A 20,398-nucleotide genomic window follows, 5' to 3' on the forward strand; every position below is an offset into this window, starting at 1 on the left:
CTTCCTGCTTGTACATACCTCAGTCCCTCTAATTCCCAAGACAGCCACGATTTTGCTCTCATTACACAGAAGTAAAAGACAAGGCTTAGAAGTGTGTGATAGTTCACACCTGTATAATGGGAATGAAAGCTTATAAGAAAGGACTACAACTAGGACTTATAAAACGTCATTTCGACCCCAGGGCCCACTTTTTTTTTTTCTTTTTTAACATGAAGCCATCTTAACTCTATTGAAGTTTTCCTAAGATGAGATCAGTTGCATAGTCTTGCATCATTTGCACCACGGATCCTCATGTCTGTGAATGATTGACTTAGCATGGTGGTCAAGCCTTGGGGTCTGGAGTGAGAAGAGTTTTCCAGCCCCAGCTGTGCCCCTGTGTCTGTGGGACATTGGGTAAGTTCTAGGTCTCTGAGCCTTAGGGATCAGAACACGGGTGCGGCCTTGCCACCGCCTCCAGCGGTGTGGTTAACGCTATGGGAGACGGTCCACCTGGGACTCACCCGATGCAAGGCTCCACGGCTGGCCAAATGCAACGTGCCTAGCCTCCTAATGCATGTTCGCTGCGTTCCTAAATGCACCCAGAACTCTGCTGGGTCTCCAAAAAATTTTGCTTTGGGTGGAACATCTTGGCAAACTCTGTCTAAATCGTTAGGTCCATGGAAAATCCCCGAATTCAAACAAATGCGCCACCTCTGAAGGGGTTTCATTAGGCAAGTTTCCCACGGGAGGCTCTAATTGCTCCCACTCACACGGCCCCGGGGGAGCAGCCTGCTAACTGGGTCAGGACCTGCGGGGTCGGCCTGGCCAGCTGTGCGCGGGGCCGTAGTCTCTCGGGGGTGTCCCCGCCTGAGCGAGGGGCCTTCTGCAGGCGTCTGCAGTATGTCTTGCTTTTGAATTTATAGAAGCATTAGTCTGGAATCCAAACAAAACACCTAGTTTTAATAGCTTAGTCAGTAGGTGGTTCACCAACAATTTCAGAAGCTGGAAGCAATAGTACGTTCCCGGAGGAGTAGCAGTTGTTATTTGGAAATAATTCTCCAGATTGCATTTATTTCACAGCGGTCTGAGGTCACAAATTCAAGAGCAATGAGGACTCTATTCAATTAGACACTTCGATCAGAAGAGATCTGTCAAGATGACATTCCATCTAAAAAATGAGTTGGGATGGAGAAACAATTTAGCTGCTGCTCCTGTTATTTAGGTTTTGTATTATTATTTTACGATTTGTTGGGAGTAAGGAAGCTGGCCGTGGCCGAGTGCTGGGCAGCTCAAAGCATTTGTCACTCGATCAGATAGAAATGCATTTCCTGTTTTTAGTGTTATGCTGTATTAATGGCCAAAACAGGTGAAGAGTGTCTCCTGGCCGGATGGATAAATAGCTGCTAGCTCCAAAAGGGGTGTCCACGATTTCTTCCAGCTGTGGGTCAGGCCATCTCTTCTGTCCTCCCTCCCCGCACCGCAGAGGAGAACTCCTCTGTGTGCGCCAGTCGTGGGCAACACTTGCGAGACTCACAAGGAACACTGCCCTGACCCCGTCCCCTGGGAGGATATATCGACATTCAAGTGTTATAGAAGATAATATGTTTCCTGAAGCCACATAGCCAATTTCTAATTTCAGGTAGCGCGTGCCATCTATCAAAGACAGGTCTTGGAGCTGCACTTCAGGAACCTTCCGTGAACCACTACCAATAGATCCTGCACACCCACGCATGCACACCCTGCCTTCTCCCCTGCAAGGCAGAAGCTAGAACAGTGGCGAGTGGAGAAGTCGGGGGAGAGGGTTCCCCGAGATGGTTCCTCGTCACGGGTGTAGTCTCCCACTAGTTCAGACTCAACGGGAAAGCCGGGATGGACTGACCTCAAAGCCCCGGTTTATCCCTTATCTGCTTGCGCTCTTTCTTCTTTTCTTTTCTTTTTTTCCTCTACAGTTAGAAGTCATGCTTCATTTTGAAAGAATGTCTGTGGTGCCAGGCACTGTGTCTGATGCCAGAAATTTCTAACGTGCTTAGGGCTGGAAGATGCATTAAAGCTCATGCATGCGTACTCTGGCATATTGGAGCCCGTGGTCCAGGTGGAGACAGCAGTGGCTCAGGGGGCCTTGGGACAGGGCAAGGGCACTGTGGTCCTCAGGGCGGGTTCCACCTGTGGCCCAGGCTGCTTCCCAGCCTCTTCCTCTTCCCATCATTGCCCCTGCCTGTTAGAAGCCACCATCATTTGACTGCAATCCAGCTTCTCAAGCTATTGAATAAATGGAAACAGGGAACTAAATGAGAGCCAGCCAGTGTAGTTCTAGAGCTCAGTCCAGCGGAGCTCACAGCATAAATATTTTCTCAACATCTCCTGTTCTCTGGTCACACGTGGGCAGCCCTGACACCGGTCTTCTCTTCGTAGCCCCATAAAAAACAACATGTTATCATTATCTGACTTCCTCCTGCCTTCCCTCTGCCCCAGGTGAGAGCCGTGGTCTGGTCCTCTGGTCTTTGTCCCTTGGTTCTGGGTAAACTGCACCCAAAGCGGTTGAGCAGCTGAGTCACAGGAGTGACCCTGGTGCACACCCACCATGTGCCGGACTTAGCACTGCTAAGCGTGTAGCACTGAGCCTTTTACTCACCCAAACTCTCCTGAAGAAGTCTTTTATTTTTACTTTCTCCAGGCTAATTGAGCTATTAACCAACTCATTGCAGAGCCCTGACTTCTTGAGCGGGATTCTTGCTAGGTTAACAACTTTGCATGTGACTTACTAGCAAGGCCCCTCAGATCCTTGAGTCTCAGCTTGTAAATGAAGAATGTTCAATTTGAAGGTCTCCAAGGGAAGGCAGGGAAGCTCCAAAGAGCTATCATCTATAGATGCTTGGGCCTGAAGCTTTGATTTATTGAATGCTTCCTCTGAGCTGGCCTCCCAGTTGATGGCTTTCCATCAAAAATTAACATTTAAAAGTCTCTTCATTTACATAAACCATGCGTCAGTTTGCCCCAGACCAGAGTAAAAAGGGATTACATAATACCCCTGGTACATGCACTAGAGGGAGAGGTTAGTCATCATGCTGGTGATTCTTTTTCCAAAAGAACTCAATAAAGGATCCCTTTAAATACCAAGATTCCCTTGTGAATTCAAGGTATGATTCAGTTTACGCATATCTTTCAGGAACACATCTGTCATATGTAAGTCAAGATGTGTTGGAATAATCCACTTGCCATCCCGAAAACTGTCATTTTTCTTTCTTTTATGTCTCTTTATCTTTTCTTTTTCTTTACCTCCTGGTGACTCTTCTGTCACAGAGAAGTAGAAAGGCAGGGTAAAATCTGAGGATGCCCAGCACGCATTATTGAGAAATGGAGGGCCATGTGGAGTAGTGGGCAATCCTACCCTATATTTGTTGTCCTTACTTTACATCATGGCTAGTTGTATTTCACCACCCAGCTCCGTATCATTATGTGTGTATATATTGCAAAGAAATAAAGAAAGCTAACTTTTTTTTAACATTTTATTTATTTATTCATGAGAGACACAGAGAGGGAAGCAGAGACACAGGCAGAGGGAGAAACAGGCTCCCTGTGGGGAGCCCGATGTGGGACTTGATCCCAGGACTCCAGGACCACGCCCTGGGCTAAAGGCAGACCAGATGCTTAACCACTGAGCCACGCAGGTGGCCCAGAGAGCAAACCTTTATTGAGAATCTGTTACATGACAAATACTAAGCAGGGTTATTTGGTTATACAATTTTATTTAAACCTTCGAAGAGTTTTGTGAAATAGTTACTGTCCCATTGTTTCCTTTCAGGAAACTGAAGCTAAAAGGAGCAAGATGATTTTATTCAATCGTTTATTTAGTTTAACAAGACACTGTATTGTTCTTGATTATTCATTTTGGTGAGATTTTAATTATTTAACTGAGGTTTATAATTTATTTAGCTTTTCGTGTGTGGCAGGTACTGTATTGTCTACTAGGACTGGGGTCAGGAGCAAAACCAGGGAAAGGGGTGGCATATTAAGTAATCAAACCAAGGTGTGATTGCAGCAGTGCAGGGAGATCCAGTGAAGAGGCCCCTGGCACTAGGGGGGAGATTTGAGAGGAGGACTAGCCCAGTTAGGAATGCTGGGACACGCTCCCCTCAACACAGAGCTGAGTGAGTTGGAGTTTATTTTGTTAGAGCTGGTTTCCTGCAAAAGGAATAGAATGTGCAAAGGCCCTAGGGCAGGAGGTCATAAAGCAGACCCATACAGCTGGAGCAGAGAACAAGAAGATAACCCAGAGTCTGGTAAGGCACATTTCAGAGCTTCATTTTTATTAATCCAATAGAAGACAGGAGAAGGAGTGGGGGAGGAGGGAATGATGACATGAATGATTTTTTGTTTGTTTGTTTAAAGATCATTCAGGCTGCAGTGTGGGAGAATGACTATGAGGGTACCTGAGTGCACTTGAGGATGCCTTTGGGATGCAATGCAGTACTTCAGTTGAGAGACGAGGGTGGCCGAGGTAGAGTGATAGGTGGAGATGGGGAAAGTGCACAGATCTGAGCACTTCGGAGATCAAATCAGTAAGACTTGGTGGTCGCCTGGGTACCAGAGAAGATGGAAAGAGAGCTATCTGGGATGACACCATTGTTTCAGCTTGCCTTATTGAATGGCTGTTGGGCCTTATGCTGAAATAGAAAGTACAGAAATAAGACCCAGGTGGGGAGTACATCATGAGCCTGTCATGAGCCTCTTTGGACCTGGCCATTTTGAACTGCTGCTAAAAAGCATGCAAGACCTACTCAGGAATGCCTTTGACCGAGCCTTGGAGAGCTTAGGTATTTGGTGGCTTGAGCCTGGATGAAAGAAAGGCCAGGATCAGCCAGAAAGTTAACAGGAAAACAAGACTCTTAAAATATGAGAAGCCCCAGGAAGACTGTTTCAAGAAGGAGAGAATTGTACAAAGAACCAGATGTTTGCTGGTAAGTCGAGTACAAAGACCTAATGGATTTAATAAAAAAGTAACTGGTGGCATTAATGGAAAGGCTTGCAGTAAAGGATGAGGCCAGAGCTCAGATTTGAGTATGCTGAGGCCTGAGTGGGTAGACTAATGGAGACGGTAAACACAGACCATTCTTGTGAGACACTTGGCTGTTTAGAGGAGAAAGGGGTAAAAGCATGAAGGAATGAGAAGTGGGGTCAGTCATTGTTGTTGCTGCTGTGTGTATGTGTATGTGTGTGGGGGGTGGGGAGAAAGACCTTACCTTCTAGACACTGACAATTTAATGGAGAAGCCAGACAGAGAAACAATTATATAATGCTTTGATGAATGGGAACATGTAAAGACAGACTCTAGCTCTGTCTTGAATGTATGGAGCCAGGACCTAGGAGACAGGACACACAATCTTTGGTAACTGGTTTAATATGGGATTCTTTTTAAGTTTTGATTGGGGCCCCAAAGCAGTGGGTGCCAGTTGTGTCCACACTGTAAAGCAAGGTGCTGAACCAGTGTTAGTACTTGTAGAAGAGCTGACTAAACAATTGTAAAGGTGGTTTTACAATCTCACCAATTGCTAACTTCTAGCTTCTGAGGGCTAGAGGTTGTTGGTGAAATGAGAGTTGGAAATTAGAGAGAGGTGTTGAGGCTTCTCTCACAGATGGCTTATGAGGGTCTTTGAGTCGTGCCCTTCCCTGGGAGAGGGGCTGTAGAAAGTACTGTCTCACCTCGAGACCAGATGGAAGATCTACAAGTAGGCCATGTGCAGAGCTTAATGGCCCCAGGGGACCAAATGCAAGAGCACAGGTGCTGGGCTGGGAGAGCCTTGTGGCAACAGAGAATGGGGTTGCCTTTGGGGACTAACTGCCCCTAACAATGGTGGTACAAAGACCTGAGTTTCCTGAGGGTGAGATATGAGCCATGCTAAAAGCTCAGGCCTTGGGTTTTTGTAGACCTTGTTGGAGGGAATGGCCAAATGATTCAGTAGGGTAGAACAATAGAGTCAAAAGGTGTCCACTGGAGTTAGCCAGGATGATAGGTGATCTTAGGGAGAGTGATTAGTGGGGCAGAAGGTTGATGACAGAAGGGTCATATTTGAACTGGAATTGAAATATATGCAGTAAATGCAGACAACTCTTTATTGAAGTTGGGCCAAGGAGACAGGTACAAGGACATCAGTCATAGGAAGGGTTTTGATTTGGTTTGGTTTGGTTTAGTTTGACTTCAAGAATGCTAACCTCAGAGTGTAACCCAGAGAAAGCTGGGCTTTCTTGCTCCCAGTTTATGACCTGATTCTCTATTATGAATCATTCAGATAAATAGCAATCCTTCAAACAGCAACAAATATTATTGGAAAGCAAAATAATCTTTACTTTTGAAAACCAGAAAGAGTCTCTTTCTCTCTTTATAACACACTTTAAAGTATTTTAAAATACTTTCCCCCCATATTTCTTTCTCACTCTCTCTCTTTTTTAAAGATTCCATTTATTTGTTTGAGAGAGAGACCCTAAGCAGCAGAAAGAAGGACAAGGGAGAAAAGGAGAAGCAGACTCCCCTCTGAGCAGGGAGCCCAATAGTGCACTAGATCCCAGGACCTTGAGCTCATGACCTGAGCCAAAGGCAGATGCTTAATTGACTGAGCCCCCCCCAGGTGCTCCATCCCCCATATTTCTCTTAGTCTTGTATGCCCAGAATCTTTATCCCATCCCAAAGAACTTTCTTCTCCTTCTCAACCACCCAAAGTCTCTTCTGAACCCTGTTGGAATAAGTTCATGATTCTTCTTCATTCTCTTGGATTCACCTTTAGGAGCTATTCTTTTCTTTTACAAGGGGGACTCTGCCTTTTTCACTATAAATTTAGTTATTTCTTTCTTTTAATTTAATTAATTAATTAATCTATTTATTTATTTATTTATTTATAAATTTATTTTTTATTGGTGTTCAATTTGCCAACATACAGAATAACACCCAGTGCTCATCTCGTCAAGCGCCCACCTCAGTGCCCGTCACCCAGTCACCTCCACCCCCTGCCCTCCTCCCCTTCCACTACCCCTAATTTATTTCCCAGAGTTAGGAATCTCTCATGTTCTGTCTCCCTTTTTGATATTTCCCACTCATTTTTTTCTCCTTTCCCCTTTATTCCCTTTCACTATTTTTTTTATATTCCCCAAATGAATGAGACCATATAATATTAATTCTGACCTCTCCATCCCTCCAACCCCCTTTTGGCCCATTACCATTCAACAGAATGATAGAGCCTTTCTGGGTAATGATCTAAAGTTAAACAAAAGCTTCTAATTTTTAGAGGGATGGAAAAAAGCGCCTTGAAAATTCATGTTTCAATATTTTAGCTTTGCTTTGATACAATTATTCTTATATGTTGCTGGAAAAGAGCCAGAGGAAATGGAGCTGGCAGGTTAGTAGAGCAGTCTTTAGGAAGAAAGAAGGGTAGGGCCAGAACACAAGTGAAGGGAGGGACAGATGGAGGATCCTTCCTTTGTTGCAGCAGGAGTGGGGTTGGAGGGGATGAGAGGGATACAGAGAACATCCTTGCAGGTAAAATTTGAAGTAAAAGAAGTCTGCATGTTAAGGGAATTTCTTCCATGAGGCTGATTTCCTCATCAAGCTAGTAAAAATGGTGAAGACAGTATTTGAACCAAATTACTGAAGACAAGATTTTAACCCAAATAGTCATTCATTCATTCATTCATTCAGCAACCTTTCATTGAGCACCTACTCTATTCCAGGTCACATCTTGGCAATTGGGGCATAAGAGTCAACAACAAAGATAAAATCACTATTCTCGTAGAGTTTATATTCTAGTAAATGTGGGGTCGGAGGAGATTATAATCCCTAAAACAAACTCAATTTCAATATTGGTAAGTGTTTTAAGGAACATAATACAAGGCAATGGGGAAGAAGAAGCCAACGGAAGTGAGAGCAGTTACTTGAGCTCTTGATATATCAGAGAATATCCTCCTGAGCTCAGATCAGAAGTAGAAGAATATTCACAAATGCTGTGTTCCGAAAATGTAGAGATGATTGTCAATGAAGTTGATAATTGAACCGAGAGAGAGAGAAACTTTTGGGAATCTAAAATAATTTTTGTAATGTAGATTTGCAAAAAAAAGGAACCAACAACAGACACTTAGAAGTACCTTACCTAATTTATTTCAATGTCCTAAATTATGTATGCTGATTTCTCTATAAGGCAAATATCTGAGTGTTGCTTACAAGTTGCATAATGCCACCAAAGAAGACAAAAACAGGGTACGGTTACGCTGACATACATTAGGGGAGAGAAAAAGGGGTGGAGATGTAAGGAATGTTAGTATTATGTTGAGATTGCCGAATTCTGACTCTGTGCTTCCTACATCTTATCCTGGGGTGATTTTTCTTTCTTATTTTTAATTTATTTTATCTTGCTCTTTTGTATGCATCTTTGCTATTCCCCTTAAATTCTTTAGGGTAAAGAGATGTGTTGATAAATAAATAAATAGCATACTCTTGAAACTCAACTGCTTTTCTCTTCTGCTTCTTTACTTTGCCGATTTCCAAATACTGATCTGGAGGTCTGCATCTATCTTGCTGAATTAAAATTAAAGAACCCTGGATTTTTTAAAGGTTGGCTCTTTTTCACCTTGACTCCCCCAGAAGCTCAGCATGGAATTTGAAGGGTGAAGAAAGATATTGTCAGTAGAGATGATTCTAACCTTTGTAGAATATATGATATTTTAATCAAGAATACCCCCCAACATCAGAATTCCCTTAAAATAAACAATGGGGCGTTAAAAATCCGATTATAAAAGGAATAAGAGGTGAAAGATAGAAAAAATTACAAAATCCCCTCAAATACAAAGTTGAATTGCTAATGAAGATGGAAGCTTCATCTAGAACCTCTTGCCACATATGAAGTTTCAGGTTTTGACCAATTAAAAAATAATCTCGTTAGTTCCTACCAAAATGGTACATAACTAAGTGATGGCTACTCCCATTTTCCACACATGAGGTTGGACTTTTGACTTACATCTGTGGTTTCTATCACCATTGTATCTGGCCATATGGGCAGAATTTATTCAGAGAAACTCCATCCCCATCCTAATTGAAGTATGATGTTTTAATGAGTTCTTCTACGAGACCTCCACCCCTCCAAGCTCCAGCAGGATGACACAAAGCCATGGATGCGGAAGACAAAAATATCCATGACAAAATGTACTAATGCCAATAATAGTCTGGGTACTGCCTATAGGAGGGAAGCATCTAGAAGGAAAACTTACTAGTTCAGCTTTGCTCTTGGCCGTGTATCACTTTAACCATCCAGTGACCATATTTTTCTAATGAGATGGGAGGTGCTGGCAAAGATTCCCAGGTCCTCAGCTGGAAGGTGTCTATAATAGTAGTGCATTGTTGTCGTCCTTTACATAGATTAGAAGTCTCTGCTAAGTGAAGATTCTCCATCTGAGAGGCAGAAGCACCTGCTGGCTAAGCATCTACAGGTTATGCCTGATGAACATTTGAATAGTATGCAACCTCCTAGTTCTTTTTTTTTAAATAAATTTTTTATTGGTGTTCAATTTGTCAACATATAGAATAACACCCAGTGCTCATCCCGTCAAGTGCCCCCCTCAGTGCCCATCACCCAGTCTCCGCCACCCCCCGCCCTCCTCCCCTTCCACCACCCCTAGTTCGTTTCCCAGAGTTAGGAGTCTCTCATGTTCTGTCTCCCTCTCTGATATTTCCCACTCATTTTTTCTCCTTTCCCTTTTATTCCCTTTCACTATTTTTAATATTCCCCAAATGGATGAGACCATATGATGTTTGTCCTTCTCCGGTTGACTTATTTCACTCAGCATAATCCCCTCCAGTTCCATCCACGTCGAAGCAAATGGTGGGTATTTGTCATTTCTAATGGCTGAGTCATATTCCATCGTATACATAGACCACATCTTCTTTATCCATCATCTTTCAATGGACACCGAGGCTCCTTTCACAGTTGGGCTATTGTGGACATTGCTGCTGTGAACATCAGGGTGCAGGTGTCCCGGCATTTCACTGCATCTGTATCTTTGGGGTAAATTCCCAGCCTTGTTCTTGACCGTGCTTGGAAGGAGGATGTAAGAGGGTGTCTGACCTCAAGAGCAGCAGGAACCAGCATCGTTTTGACTTCTTCCCATGCTTAATGTGAACTGTCTTGAGCAAATCAGCTTTCTTCATGTGCCTATCCTTGAGGATTTCTTTGAAAAGGTATTTAAAGTTGGAGTTGGGAGGCACACAGGTAGATGTTCTCTATAGACCCCCTGGAAGCCGTCCTTCATTCTTATACTGTCATCCTCCCTTTGTGCCTAAACATAAGTCCCGAGAAAGCATCTCCAGCTGCCAGCAGCCCTATAAACCATGGCACTGCTTGCAGATGAAGAAGTAAAACATATGATTTCTAAGAGTTTAGGACTGATTTGTCCTTTTCATCTATTCTGACATGATTTAATGTTCCAGAACTTGTAAAGGGAACAGATTTTTTCTTTTTTTTTTTTTGTTGTAAAATTTGTGAATAATTTATCAAGTGACTGAAAGAACTGCAGCTTTAAATTATTAAAATGCATTTTGGTTTTGAAAGAAGACATTAGAGATGTTTGCCTTGGCCCATTGTTATGCCTTTGTGTAGCAGCAAGAAGCTCCTACAAATTCAGGGAGTGGTAAGGTGATTTTCAGTGATTTATGGGGTGACTGAGAAGGAGCCAAAAAAAAAGGAGCACCAAACAAACAAACGAATGATACAGACAACTTTCATTTATTTAAGACAGAGCCTTTTTCCGAAGCAAATAACCTTTTGTTGTATCTCCAGAGAAATGACATTTCCTTTTCCTTCTCCTGCTTTGCAAGGACAGCAGATGGGTGGGGGGATAAACTGAAATAAATGGAAAGAAAGGCATTGGTAGACTCCTTCCCATTCCTTCTCAGTGTCCATCCTTCACGGAGCCAGTTGAAGGCATGGCTGTGCTTCCTTCTATTTGTCACACGTCAGAGATGGTGCATAGCCTTTGATCTCCAGAGAATATTATCCATCCCATTTAGTCTGACCTAAATAATAAATTCATACTGGGCCAGGAAAATAAAGAGAAGCCTGGAATATTTCCCATCTGGCCCGAGGGTCCCTGGTCTGGCCCAGCTGTCTTGGACTTATGGGTGTGGCCTTTACAGTGGTATCAGTTGACGGGAAGAGAGCTGGATCCCCAGACCACTGTGCCTGTACTTGGACCCATCAGCTCCTACACTTCGCTTTCCCTTGTTGCTTCTCTCTTTTCTTTATCCACTCTTCCATTTTTGCCAGTAATTTCTTTCAGTGGTGCCGTGGAAAGGCTACATTTTCCTCCAGACTTTCCCCAAATCTTCCTCTTATGTGGGATGGAGACCTTCTTCCATCTTGGTCTTAGAAACAACAAGACATAGCCTCTGGCCTGGCCTTGACCTTCCATATGCTAAATATAAATCCCTAAGAGAAACTGTATGGTTGGAAATACATCGTAGATGACACAATTTAGACGGAGGAAGTACAAAGCTAAAGCATCGTGGAAAATGTGGCAGAGGTGCTGCAGTGTGGGCAGAGGCCTTTAAAAGAGCATTCCCTCATGTTTTTGACACTCTTTCTGAGCTGGAAAGCATTTCTTATCACACAAGTGCTACCCATTTTCTCTCATGTTCCCATATTTTACCCTGAGAGGAAAAGTGAGGGCTTTGCTCTGAGAAGAAGAAACGAAATCTGCTACCCCCACTTTCCCTTTTGGAGAGGCCAACATGGGCACCATCATCCTCACTTGCAGCTTACAGACATTGCAATACTCATGTCATCTTATGTGGCTGCCTCCTGGTGGTTGGAGTCAGGCCCGGGTTGTGTGATGGACTTTGAAGTTTATTCTGTATGGTTAGGCCTTGCCTTTGGGATGAACTCAACAAAGACCGGGACACTGGAGCTGGGTTCCGCTCATTCTATCTTTGGTTTCTCATGCTCGAAATAAGGAATTGGAAGAGGAAATATATGGGTTGGGTCCTAGAACAAAATAGCTTTGTAATTTGGGGAGAGGAGGACTTGGACCTCATTTAGTTCCATCACTTCCTTCTAATGTGAAACTGAGGTTTCTGAGAGTTTCAGTGACATGAGTTCGTGTCTGCTCACCAAGATGCTGGTGTTCGTCCCATCATAGCACCCTCTCTACTGTCTCTAAGTGGAGCGTGACAACATTCTGGGATGCATTCACGGGACATCAGGAAACCTCTCGAGAGAGAGAGCTTATTTGAGATGGCAGGAGGGGTTTTGCAAAGGACAGAGGCAAAGGGACATTATTTTTTTTTAAAGATTTTATTTATTTATTCATGACAGACCCAGAGAGAGAGAGAGGCAGAGACACAGGCAGAGGGAGAAGCAGGCTTCCTGTGGAGACCCTGATGTGAGACTAGATCCCAGGACCCCGGGGTCACGCCCTAAGCCCAAGGCAGAAGCCCAACCGCTGAGCCACCCAGGCGTCTCAAACAAAAATAATCTTTAAAAGTTCCGTCAATGGTGATGACTGGGTGGCTCAGTCAGTTCAGTGTCTTCCTTTGTCTCAGGTCATGAGCTCAGGGTCCCTGCATCGAGCCCCGCATCAGGTTCCCTGCGTAGGGGGTGGTCTGCATGTACCTTTCCTTCTGCCCCAATCCCCAGCTTGTGCTCTCTCTCTCTCTGTCTCAAATAAATAAAATCTTTTTTTTTTAATTTTTTTTGATTTTTATAAATAAGATCTTTAAGGAAAAAAAGTCCTGCCAACATAGGGTTGATAGGTTACGTAAAGCACAAAGTTAAAAAGCAGCCTGTGCACTATAACATGGTATATGGAAGGGAAAGGAAATTGTGTGCATGTATGCGTGTGTGCATGTGTGTGCGGGGCAGGGGGAAGGGGATTATATATATGCACAAGAAAATCCTGGTGCATATATACACAAGAAGCCCTTAAGTTTTAATTCTGGCTGCTGGGAATGAGAAGTCGATATTCAGGGAAGTATTAATTGACTTGATAAATTTTCTTTTCATGTTACCTCCTTCCCTACTGTTTGATATTTTACCATGAGTTTGTGTTCCGAGATTAGCACTTCCCCAAATTCTAAGAAAATGAAAATTCTACATACGACCACCAGAGAAAACATTTTCTCTATTGCAGATGCCGACTGAAATTGTGTATTTCAACTACAGCACAAAGCCAGTGAAAAAGATAAAAAAAAAAAATTTGAGGAAGCCCTTTTACCCCTAACACCAGCTTCAGTATCTCTGCGGCTCGGTCCTAGGTGTCACGCACAAAATAATGTAAACTGTGATGTCATGTGAAACAGATGATATTATTAGAGAATTAATTATATTTTCTTTCTGCACCTCCTGACCCCCAAACCAAAGCAATATAAACAGCATGTTTAACCACGGGCAGAAATTAACTCAGTCACCCAAGGAGAATGGTAATTAGCAAGATGTGGTTTTAGATGATGGGACACGCCAGCTCTTTGCACGTAGGTGTCCGCATTGTGTTCTGCAGCCATTGGAATGCAGACCTTACCAGTTACCCACATTGTAGACATCTTTTTCAAGTGGCACCCACAATAGTGCTCGCAGATCACGCCACAGTCCACTTAGGAAGTGATCCAATGCCATGACTCGCATGGAGGTCCCTGGCATTTGGCGGTGGGCTGCATTTGAGCCTCATTGGTAGGTTGATTTATAGATGGAAAGAGGAGGTGGAGGAGAAGAGGGGAGTGTATGACCCTGGGAGTTGTCTACCGCCCATGGTGAACGTCCAAGCTAGGGTTGCATGGTTTGGAACAAGCTTGGGCCCCTGGAGCCTTTGGCCAACATTTAGTTGGGTACAGTATTCTCTAATTGAGTCTTTTCCCTTTAAGCAATTTCTTATTAGAACCCACAGTTTCTTAAGTGTGTGTCACCCATCTGAGCAGCCATGTCCCATTTCAGCAAAATGGAACCTTTGGGTGTATTCACTATATATTTTAATAGAGACAGTTTTGTCATGTTTCTGAATTCTTCTGTGTGTGTGTGTGTGTGTGTGTGTGAAATATAGTAGATTTTTAGTTGTAGCCACTATTGAAATCTTACATAAAAATAGGAGGATTGCTCTGAATTTGTATGTAGCTGTCAACAGTTTTCATCTCGACAAACCAAAACTCTATGCAATTTTGTAACTTGTGATATCCACTCTTTAAACCAAACCAAACAGCAAACAACTGAACAGCAAACCAAGTATATCTTCACAAAATTCCCACTTTACATGCTTCCCATATATTATATTTTCTCTTCCAAAATCTAGTCTAATAAAGAAACTCCAGGCAATATTTCTTAACCTCAGTATTTGTCTATATTATTTGCCTTGTTTCCTTGACCAAGTTCCAAGGCAACCAACCAATGCACTACTAACAGCCATAGATAATTACCTTCTTTTTTTGGCTTCTCGAAACTATTCAACATTTTTGATTACTCATTCCTAACCATCTGCTGACCCTGGTGTGAGAGGCACCTCACCATCTCCTCTTCTTCATGAGAAGCCCCTGCCCTATGGTGAGGGCATTCCTCACCATTCCTTCCCCATCCTAGAAAGGGAGACATACATAAAGGACGGCAGTTAGGCTTCTAATATATATTTTCTCTCATATGGTGATTTCATTCATGTCCTAATGTGTTAATTTCCCCATATGGACAGCCCCAGCTTTAATCTCTTTTTTGGAACTTTGCTTCTATGATTATATAATTTTAAGATTCCTTCTAGCCCTATAAATCTATGATCCTATTATGTCTAACTGCTCACTAGGTATTTCCTCTTGGATGTTCTACTCTCATCTCTAACTCACCGTGTCCAAGTCTAAACACATCATGTTTCTCTTCAGAATATAGGAGGCATATTGAAAGGAACTGAGAGAGGCTCAGCAGGTCTAGGATTCAGTTTTGGGGTCTCCAATTTATTTGGGTAATTTGTACAACTACCTTGATTTGTAGTTTCTTCATCTGGAAGAATAATTTTTTTTTTAATATTCTAGGGGTTTTCTAAGGATTAAATGAGCTAAAGGTTGTAAAATTCGTAGATGAATACTAGAAATATTAGTCAGCACGTAATAAATGTCGGTTCTCTTCCCCTTGTGTTCCCGTCTTCCCGATCTCCTTGCCCTTGTCATTCTCTTAGTGACCCAGACCCTAGACATGAACAATGTTCTTGGGTATAAGCCCAACTTAAATCAAATCAAGTTTTATTAGTCCCCCTTCAAAATGCCATTGATACCTGTCCTTTGTATTTATTCCCTTTGAAGTCCGCCTAGCCGAGAGCTGCCTCCCTTCACCCCTGGGGTGTTACAGCCACTCCCTACAGCCTTCTACAACGGCTTTCTGGCTTAGGTGGCCGACTAATCCTGTACTCCTTTCCAGTATCTTCCTAATTTACCTGTCTGTGCTTTCCACAAAGGACGACCGAGCATGTGTGCCATGCGTACTGCCTGACCTAGAAGTTATTTAGATTGTTCCTTCTCCTTTATTAAAAACAAACAAACAAAAAAAACCCTAACCAACATACAAACTTAAATGGCCTCCCTCATGCCTGAAAAATTGTTCTTAGGCACCCTGCTCTGTATTTTACTGCTGGCTTCCCGTGGCTTTAGTGAAATCAATATATTAATTTCTTGCATAAGGTGCAAGCAACCCACCGTCATGCCTCTTGCGCGGACTCCTCCTTCTGGAGGTGTCTTGTCCTCAGATCTGACCACTTTGGCCATAACAGGAGAGTCTCCCCTCCTCTGTGAACTCTTTCCCAGTTATCACTGCTGAGGCTCCTTTCCCTTTATTCCCATAAATGTGCTATATATTTTTTGGATCCATTCATTGGGTATAAACTCATGGGTATAAATGCTTTCATTTGCATAATTCCCACTACCTAGAAAGTCTTCCAACCATTTACAGAGTTAGAGAATTCCTTATTCTTTTCGTTTTAGCAAGGTGAAACATTCTCTCCTTTTGGGAACCTTAAATGGCCTATTCACCCTCTTTTTTTTTTTTTTTTTTTTTTTGCATTTGGTTTTGTGGGCATTCATCACATTCTTCACATGCCTCTATAAAGAATGGACTGTGCTGTGGTCACTTTCTCTTTCAGTTTTCCGGGTGGTTTCACATGGCAGTCTCGGTCTGTATTTCTTGTTCATCCTCAGACCCTCAACCTCAGTGGGCCTCCGAGCATATAGAAAGTGCTTCATAAATATACGTTAGATGAGATAAGAGGGTGGAGTGGGGTACTTAGTGAAGTATGATGGGCAAGAGTATGTGATGAATGTCAAGATTCCTGAATGATCTAGGAATACCAAGCATCTCTCCAGAGACATATGAAGGCTACTTGAAACAAGAGCACGGGATGAAAATGTAAGTCTGGAAAAGCAAAGACAACCTTCATCTGGCCATTTGCTGCCTTCTTTCAAGCTTCCTGTTGGTGTCTACACCTCCTTCCTGTCTGCAAACCCACTCACTTCCATCTTGATAGGGATTTGCATGTTACTAAAAGCGCGACACCCTGGATTTGGTTTTGTACTGTTTTTGTTTTGTTTAAAAGTAATTTGCCTTTCATTTACTTATAAAAATATTTACATGGTTAATTTTTTATTTACTTTTTTATTGCTTTGGCATTTTAAATTCCCTTGTTAGGTTAGGAAACACACAACAATCTATTTCTGGATCTTATTGATCTTTCCTCTTTCTTGCTCTCTCCCTCCCTCCATAAGAGGGAATGTCTCTCTTGAAATGTCCCCAGCCTGAATAGCAAATGACTTCTGGCTCCAAAGGAAATCAGCCAGAAGGACGAGGAAGAAGTTGGGTTAAGTCTCCTTAGCCCCTAACCACAGGGCTAGAATGCAATGACAGTAAAATGTACTAATTTATCTTATTTTACATAATTAGAGTTAGGGGCTATTGAACACAGAATGCAAATGTATGCTAAATATGCAAATCAGCCACATTTCCCAGATTCAGAGAAGGGAAAATGTGGTAGCCTTATGTTAGATGGTTCCCTCTTATCTGTGAACACAACTTTTCAGCACTACAAATGCAAGCAACTGCACAGTCACAGTTGGGGCTGCTAATTTGGAAATCCAGTTTAGGCTGATTTGAAAAGACAACAACATTTTTGCAATCACTGGTGTATCCTTTATGATAGAACTGGTCGTGCCATTTCTTCTTTTCTGAAGATAGAATTTTTTTTTTTTTTTTTAAGTTGGGATCCTGCCCAGATCCTTTTAGTACAAGGTCTGGGCCTAACGAAAGAAAAAAAAAAAAAAAAAAAACAACAGTCAAAATTTACTGGGAATTCCCTCAACCTGACTGGTTTATGCAGAGATGAGCCCTTCCCAGACTCCTGCCCAGATGTAGGGACTGTGGCCAGCAGACAAGTCTCCAGTTGTCACCTTCATCAGAATCCTCTCGGCTCCACTGAAGCTGCTTCTGTGTGGCTCCGCGCCTGTGTCCAGGGCAGCTCATAGCCGGTGACCATGCCAGGAGGATTATAAACCTCAGGCCGTTGTGGCACTTGGGGAGGCAGGTGTGATGGGCATCTACCTCTCTGGAGCTCCCACCGTCCAGGTTGGCCAAAGTTGTGCTAGGTCTGCTTTGCTGGTTGACTCCCTTCTTTCTGATTCTGCTTCCTTCCTCCTTTCCCAGCTGTGGGTTCCAAAAAACAACAACAACAACAACAACAACAACCACAAAAACCATCTCGAACCTCAGATTTCAATTTGGCATCTGATTTCAGAAACCACATCTGTTACACAGACCTTCATTACCTTGCCCATTCCCACCCCCTACCCAACCCCCCATTTTAGAAAACTTTTTTCTGGAGCTAGATCTCCCCTCCCAGGTGCCCTTGTAAGTGGATCAGGTAAATTGCTTTCCAGTGCTTCATCCTAACTAAGGTTTAAACGGTGGCATTTCAGGCAGTAATGACCCCAGAGTGGCGAGGACAGCTTATTTGAGCCCCTTTCAAATCATGTCATGCGGATGACCACACAGTGGTAAGGTCAGACTTAAAAAGCAACTATTTTTAGCTTTGTATGCCACCCCGATATTACTCTGGCCAAAATTGGCATGAGGCTGGGAATGGATAGTGGGGATGGGAATGTTGTCCGCAGGTTAAAGCAATGTCAAACTTTATTTCAAAGGTAGGGGAGGAAACAGGGAGGTCCCGAATGGGTGTCGGTGTCGAATTACTCTCTGGACTCTGTCAAGGAAATTATGTACAATTACTTGTAATTGGTATGCAACGTTATTATAAGGAGTAGAATAATATGACCATTCTACTAGTAATTTGGTTAGTAATTTGTAGTAATCTCTAGTAATTACTGTAAATGCTAACCAGTTCATTTCCTGAACCGCATTGCCTTTTGGGTGTTCACTTTATTTCATACATTTTAATTGACTTTTTGGTAAAATGTGCTAACAATGTTTTGCATCGCACGGCCTTACCTAGGGCTGAGAGGCAGAAACAGCAAGCCAGTGTTCTGCATTCTATTCTGAGCATCTGTATGGTTGCTGATTAATTCAAATTAATCCCTGTGTGTCTTGGTTATGGTTATATAATCAACTAAGGCGTCTTACTCTTCTTCTTCTTTTTTGAACATTCAGTATCTTTGTGATATTATAATGGGGGAAAATAAGATACCACATTAATCAAAAGATAAGGTCCACTGGGTTTGCAATTGGAAGAGATAGATAGGCACAGACACACTTAGATTTGTAAGAGTTTTAACAATAGATGAGAGGCACTCAAAAGAGAGTCTGTGTGTGGTCTGTGTGCATGTGCAAACACAGATTTCGATTATTTAATTTCATGTTCTTAGTGACTTTACAAATTGACTAAAGAAAGCTCAGGGACCTGAAAGAGAGGAGTCAAGAAAAAATAAAAAAAGATGAAGGGATATTAACCAGATGATGCACGCTACCATTTGGAAATAAGGTGAAGTACAAGTATTTAGTGTTTATCTAGGAATGAGCTCAATTATAATTTGCAGGTTAGGGATTCAGATTCATTCTGGAGAGAAGAAAACATGTAATTGACACATCTCTAAAATCTTACTTTATGTGTTGTTGTTGTTGTTGTTTTTTTTGAAATAGGGCTCAGAATATCCCAAATGCCAGAGTTACCATACAGAAGGTATGACGGGATAATGCGTGTTTTTATTGCTTTGCTGCTTGTTTTCCCAAAATGATCCATGCATGAAATAGGCTGTTAGAATAGATCCCATTATTATCACAGATACAGATAGAAGAAAAATCTATTTACTGACCCTGAACTGGCCTTATAGTTAATCCATTATGCTCTTTCTGAGGACAGCTGTTACCTGGGAGTTACTTTCTAGTTCCTCCGTATGAGGTTTTTAGTAGATGCTCAGTGCAACTTCACACTGAAGTTTGTTATTCTCACCCATCATATTTTTATCACAGAAATGTCACTCTGAAGGCAGAAGCTCACTTTTCCAGTATCTTTCCCACTTTAATTCTCGCAAAATGTAATTTGGTTCATGGGCAGCTACTAATAACTTGCAGAGTCTGACTTCTATTTTAAATCCTCCTTTCTAATAACACTTTATTTATTATCATTATTTTTTTAAATCTGCAGAAGCTTTTGTGGTTCTATGCCTATCCTTAATTTGTTGATTTCTCAAAAGCTAAGAGGTAGAGAAGGTCAGAGTGGCCTTCAGTTCGTTCACCCTCTGTCTTACCAGTTATGAGGTTTTCTCCGACTTTGCAGCATTGGCTCTATTTTTACTACTAATATTTCACATGTCTTTTTCATCTAGGGCCTAGTACAATGTCTGACATACAGTGAGTGGAAGCTCTGAAATCTCTGTAGAACAGTAATAGAAACAGATTCAGCAATTTCCTTTTTGTTCTGTTTTAGATTTCGGACTCCAGTAAGGAGAATGGCTCACTTATCCTAACTTCATTGACATGAGGTTCCTATCCCTGAGTCATGTGAAGCCATGTGTGTTGAAAAAATGTTATTCTAATACTCTGGTCACCCACATCAAGCAATGACTTCAGCCTAGTGCATGGACCATTTGTTCACCTCTGAGACTCTGATGAGTTTACCCTTTAACCAGAGTGTGTAAAATGGAATCTGAGGCACTTACTGCTGAGATCCTTGAATTTTACTCATACGGCAGTGTATGCTGTACTCACCATAGTCGCACCTGTACAGGATGCTGGAACGTTCCAGATCTGGAGTTAGGGTGGGCAAATTAGTATCATTATTTATATTTGTCAGAGAGGAGAGAAAAAAAGAATAAAATAAAATACAAATAATTAGAAGTAGAAGCTTCTAGGTAATATTCCTATGGCCACATGTCTACACTTGATAACAATTCACATTAGTCTAGTCAACAGTATTTTGAAAGAAA

At 42.3% G+C, this 20,398-nt stretch overlaps 1 protein-coding gene across 4 annotated transcripts in view; it reads left to right on the forward strand.

Annotated features, from left to right (window-relative positions):
* OPCML (opioid binding protein/cell adhesion molecule like) overlaps window positions 1–20,398 on the forward strand; it is a 1,019,356-nt gene that overhangs the window by 572,459 nt on the left and 426,499 nt on the right. The window contains exon 1 of one of the 4 annotated variants that reach the window (XM_041769943.1): window positions 16,358–16,376. The exons of the other annotated variants lie outside the window; for them this stretch is intronic. Coding sequence (XP_041625877.1) covers window positions 16,369–16,376 — 8 coding nt within the window. The 5' untranslated portion in view covers window positions 16,358–16,368. Of the gene's footprint in view, window positions 1–16,357; window positions 16,377–20,398 lie in introns of those variants that run through there. 4 annotated transcript variants of the gene reach the window in all.

The sequence above is a fragment of the Vulpes lagopus genome, chromosome 10 (genome assembly GCF_018345385.1).
Source record: "Vulpes lagopus strain Blue_001 chromosome 10, ASM1834538v1, whole genome shotgun sequence".
NCBI classification, from domain to species: Eukaryota; Metazoa; Chordata; class Mammalia; order Carnivora; family Canidae; genus Vulpes; species Vulpes lagopus.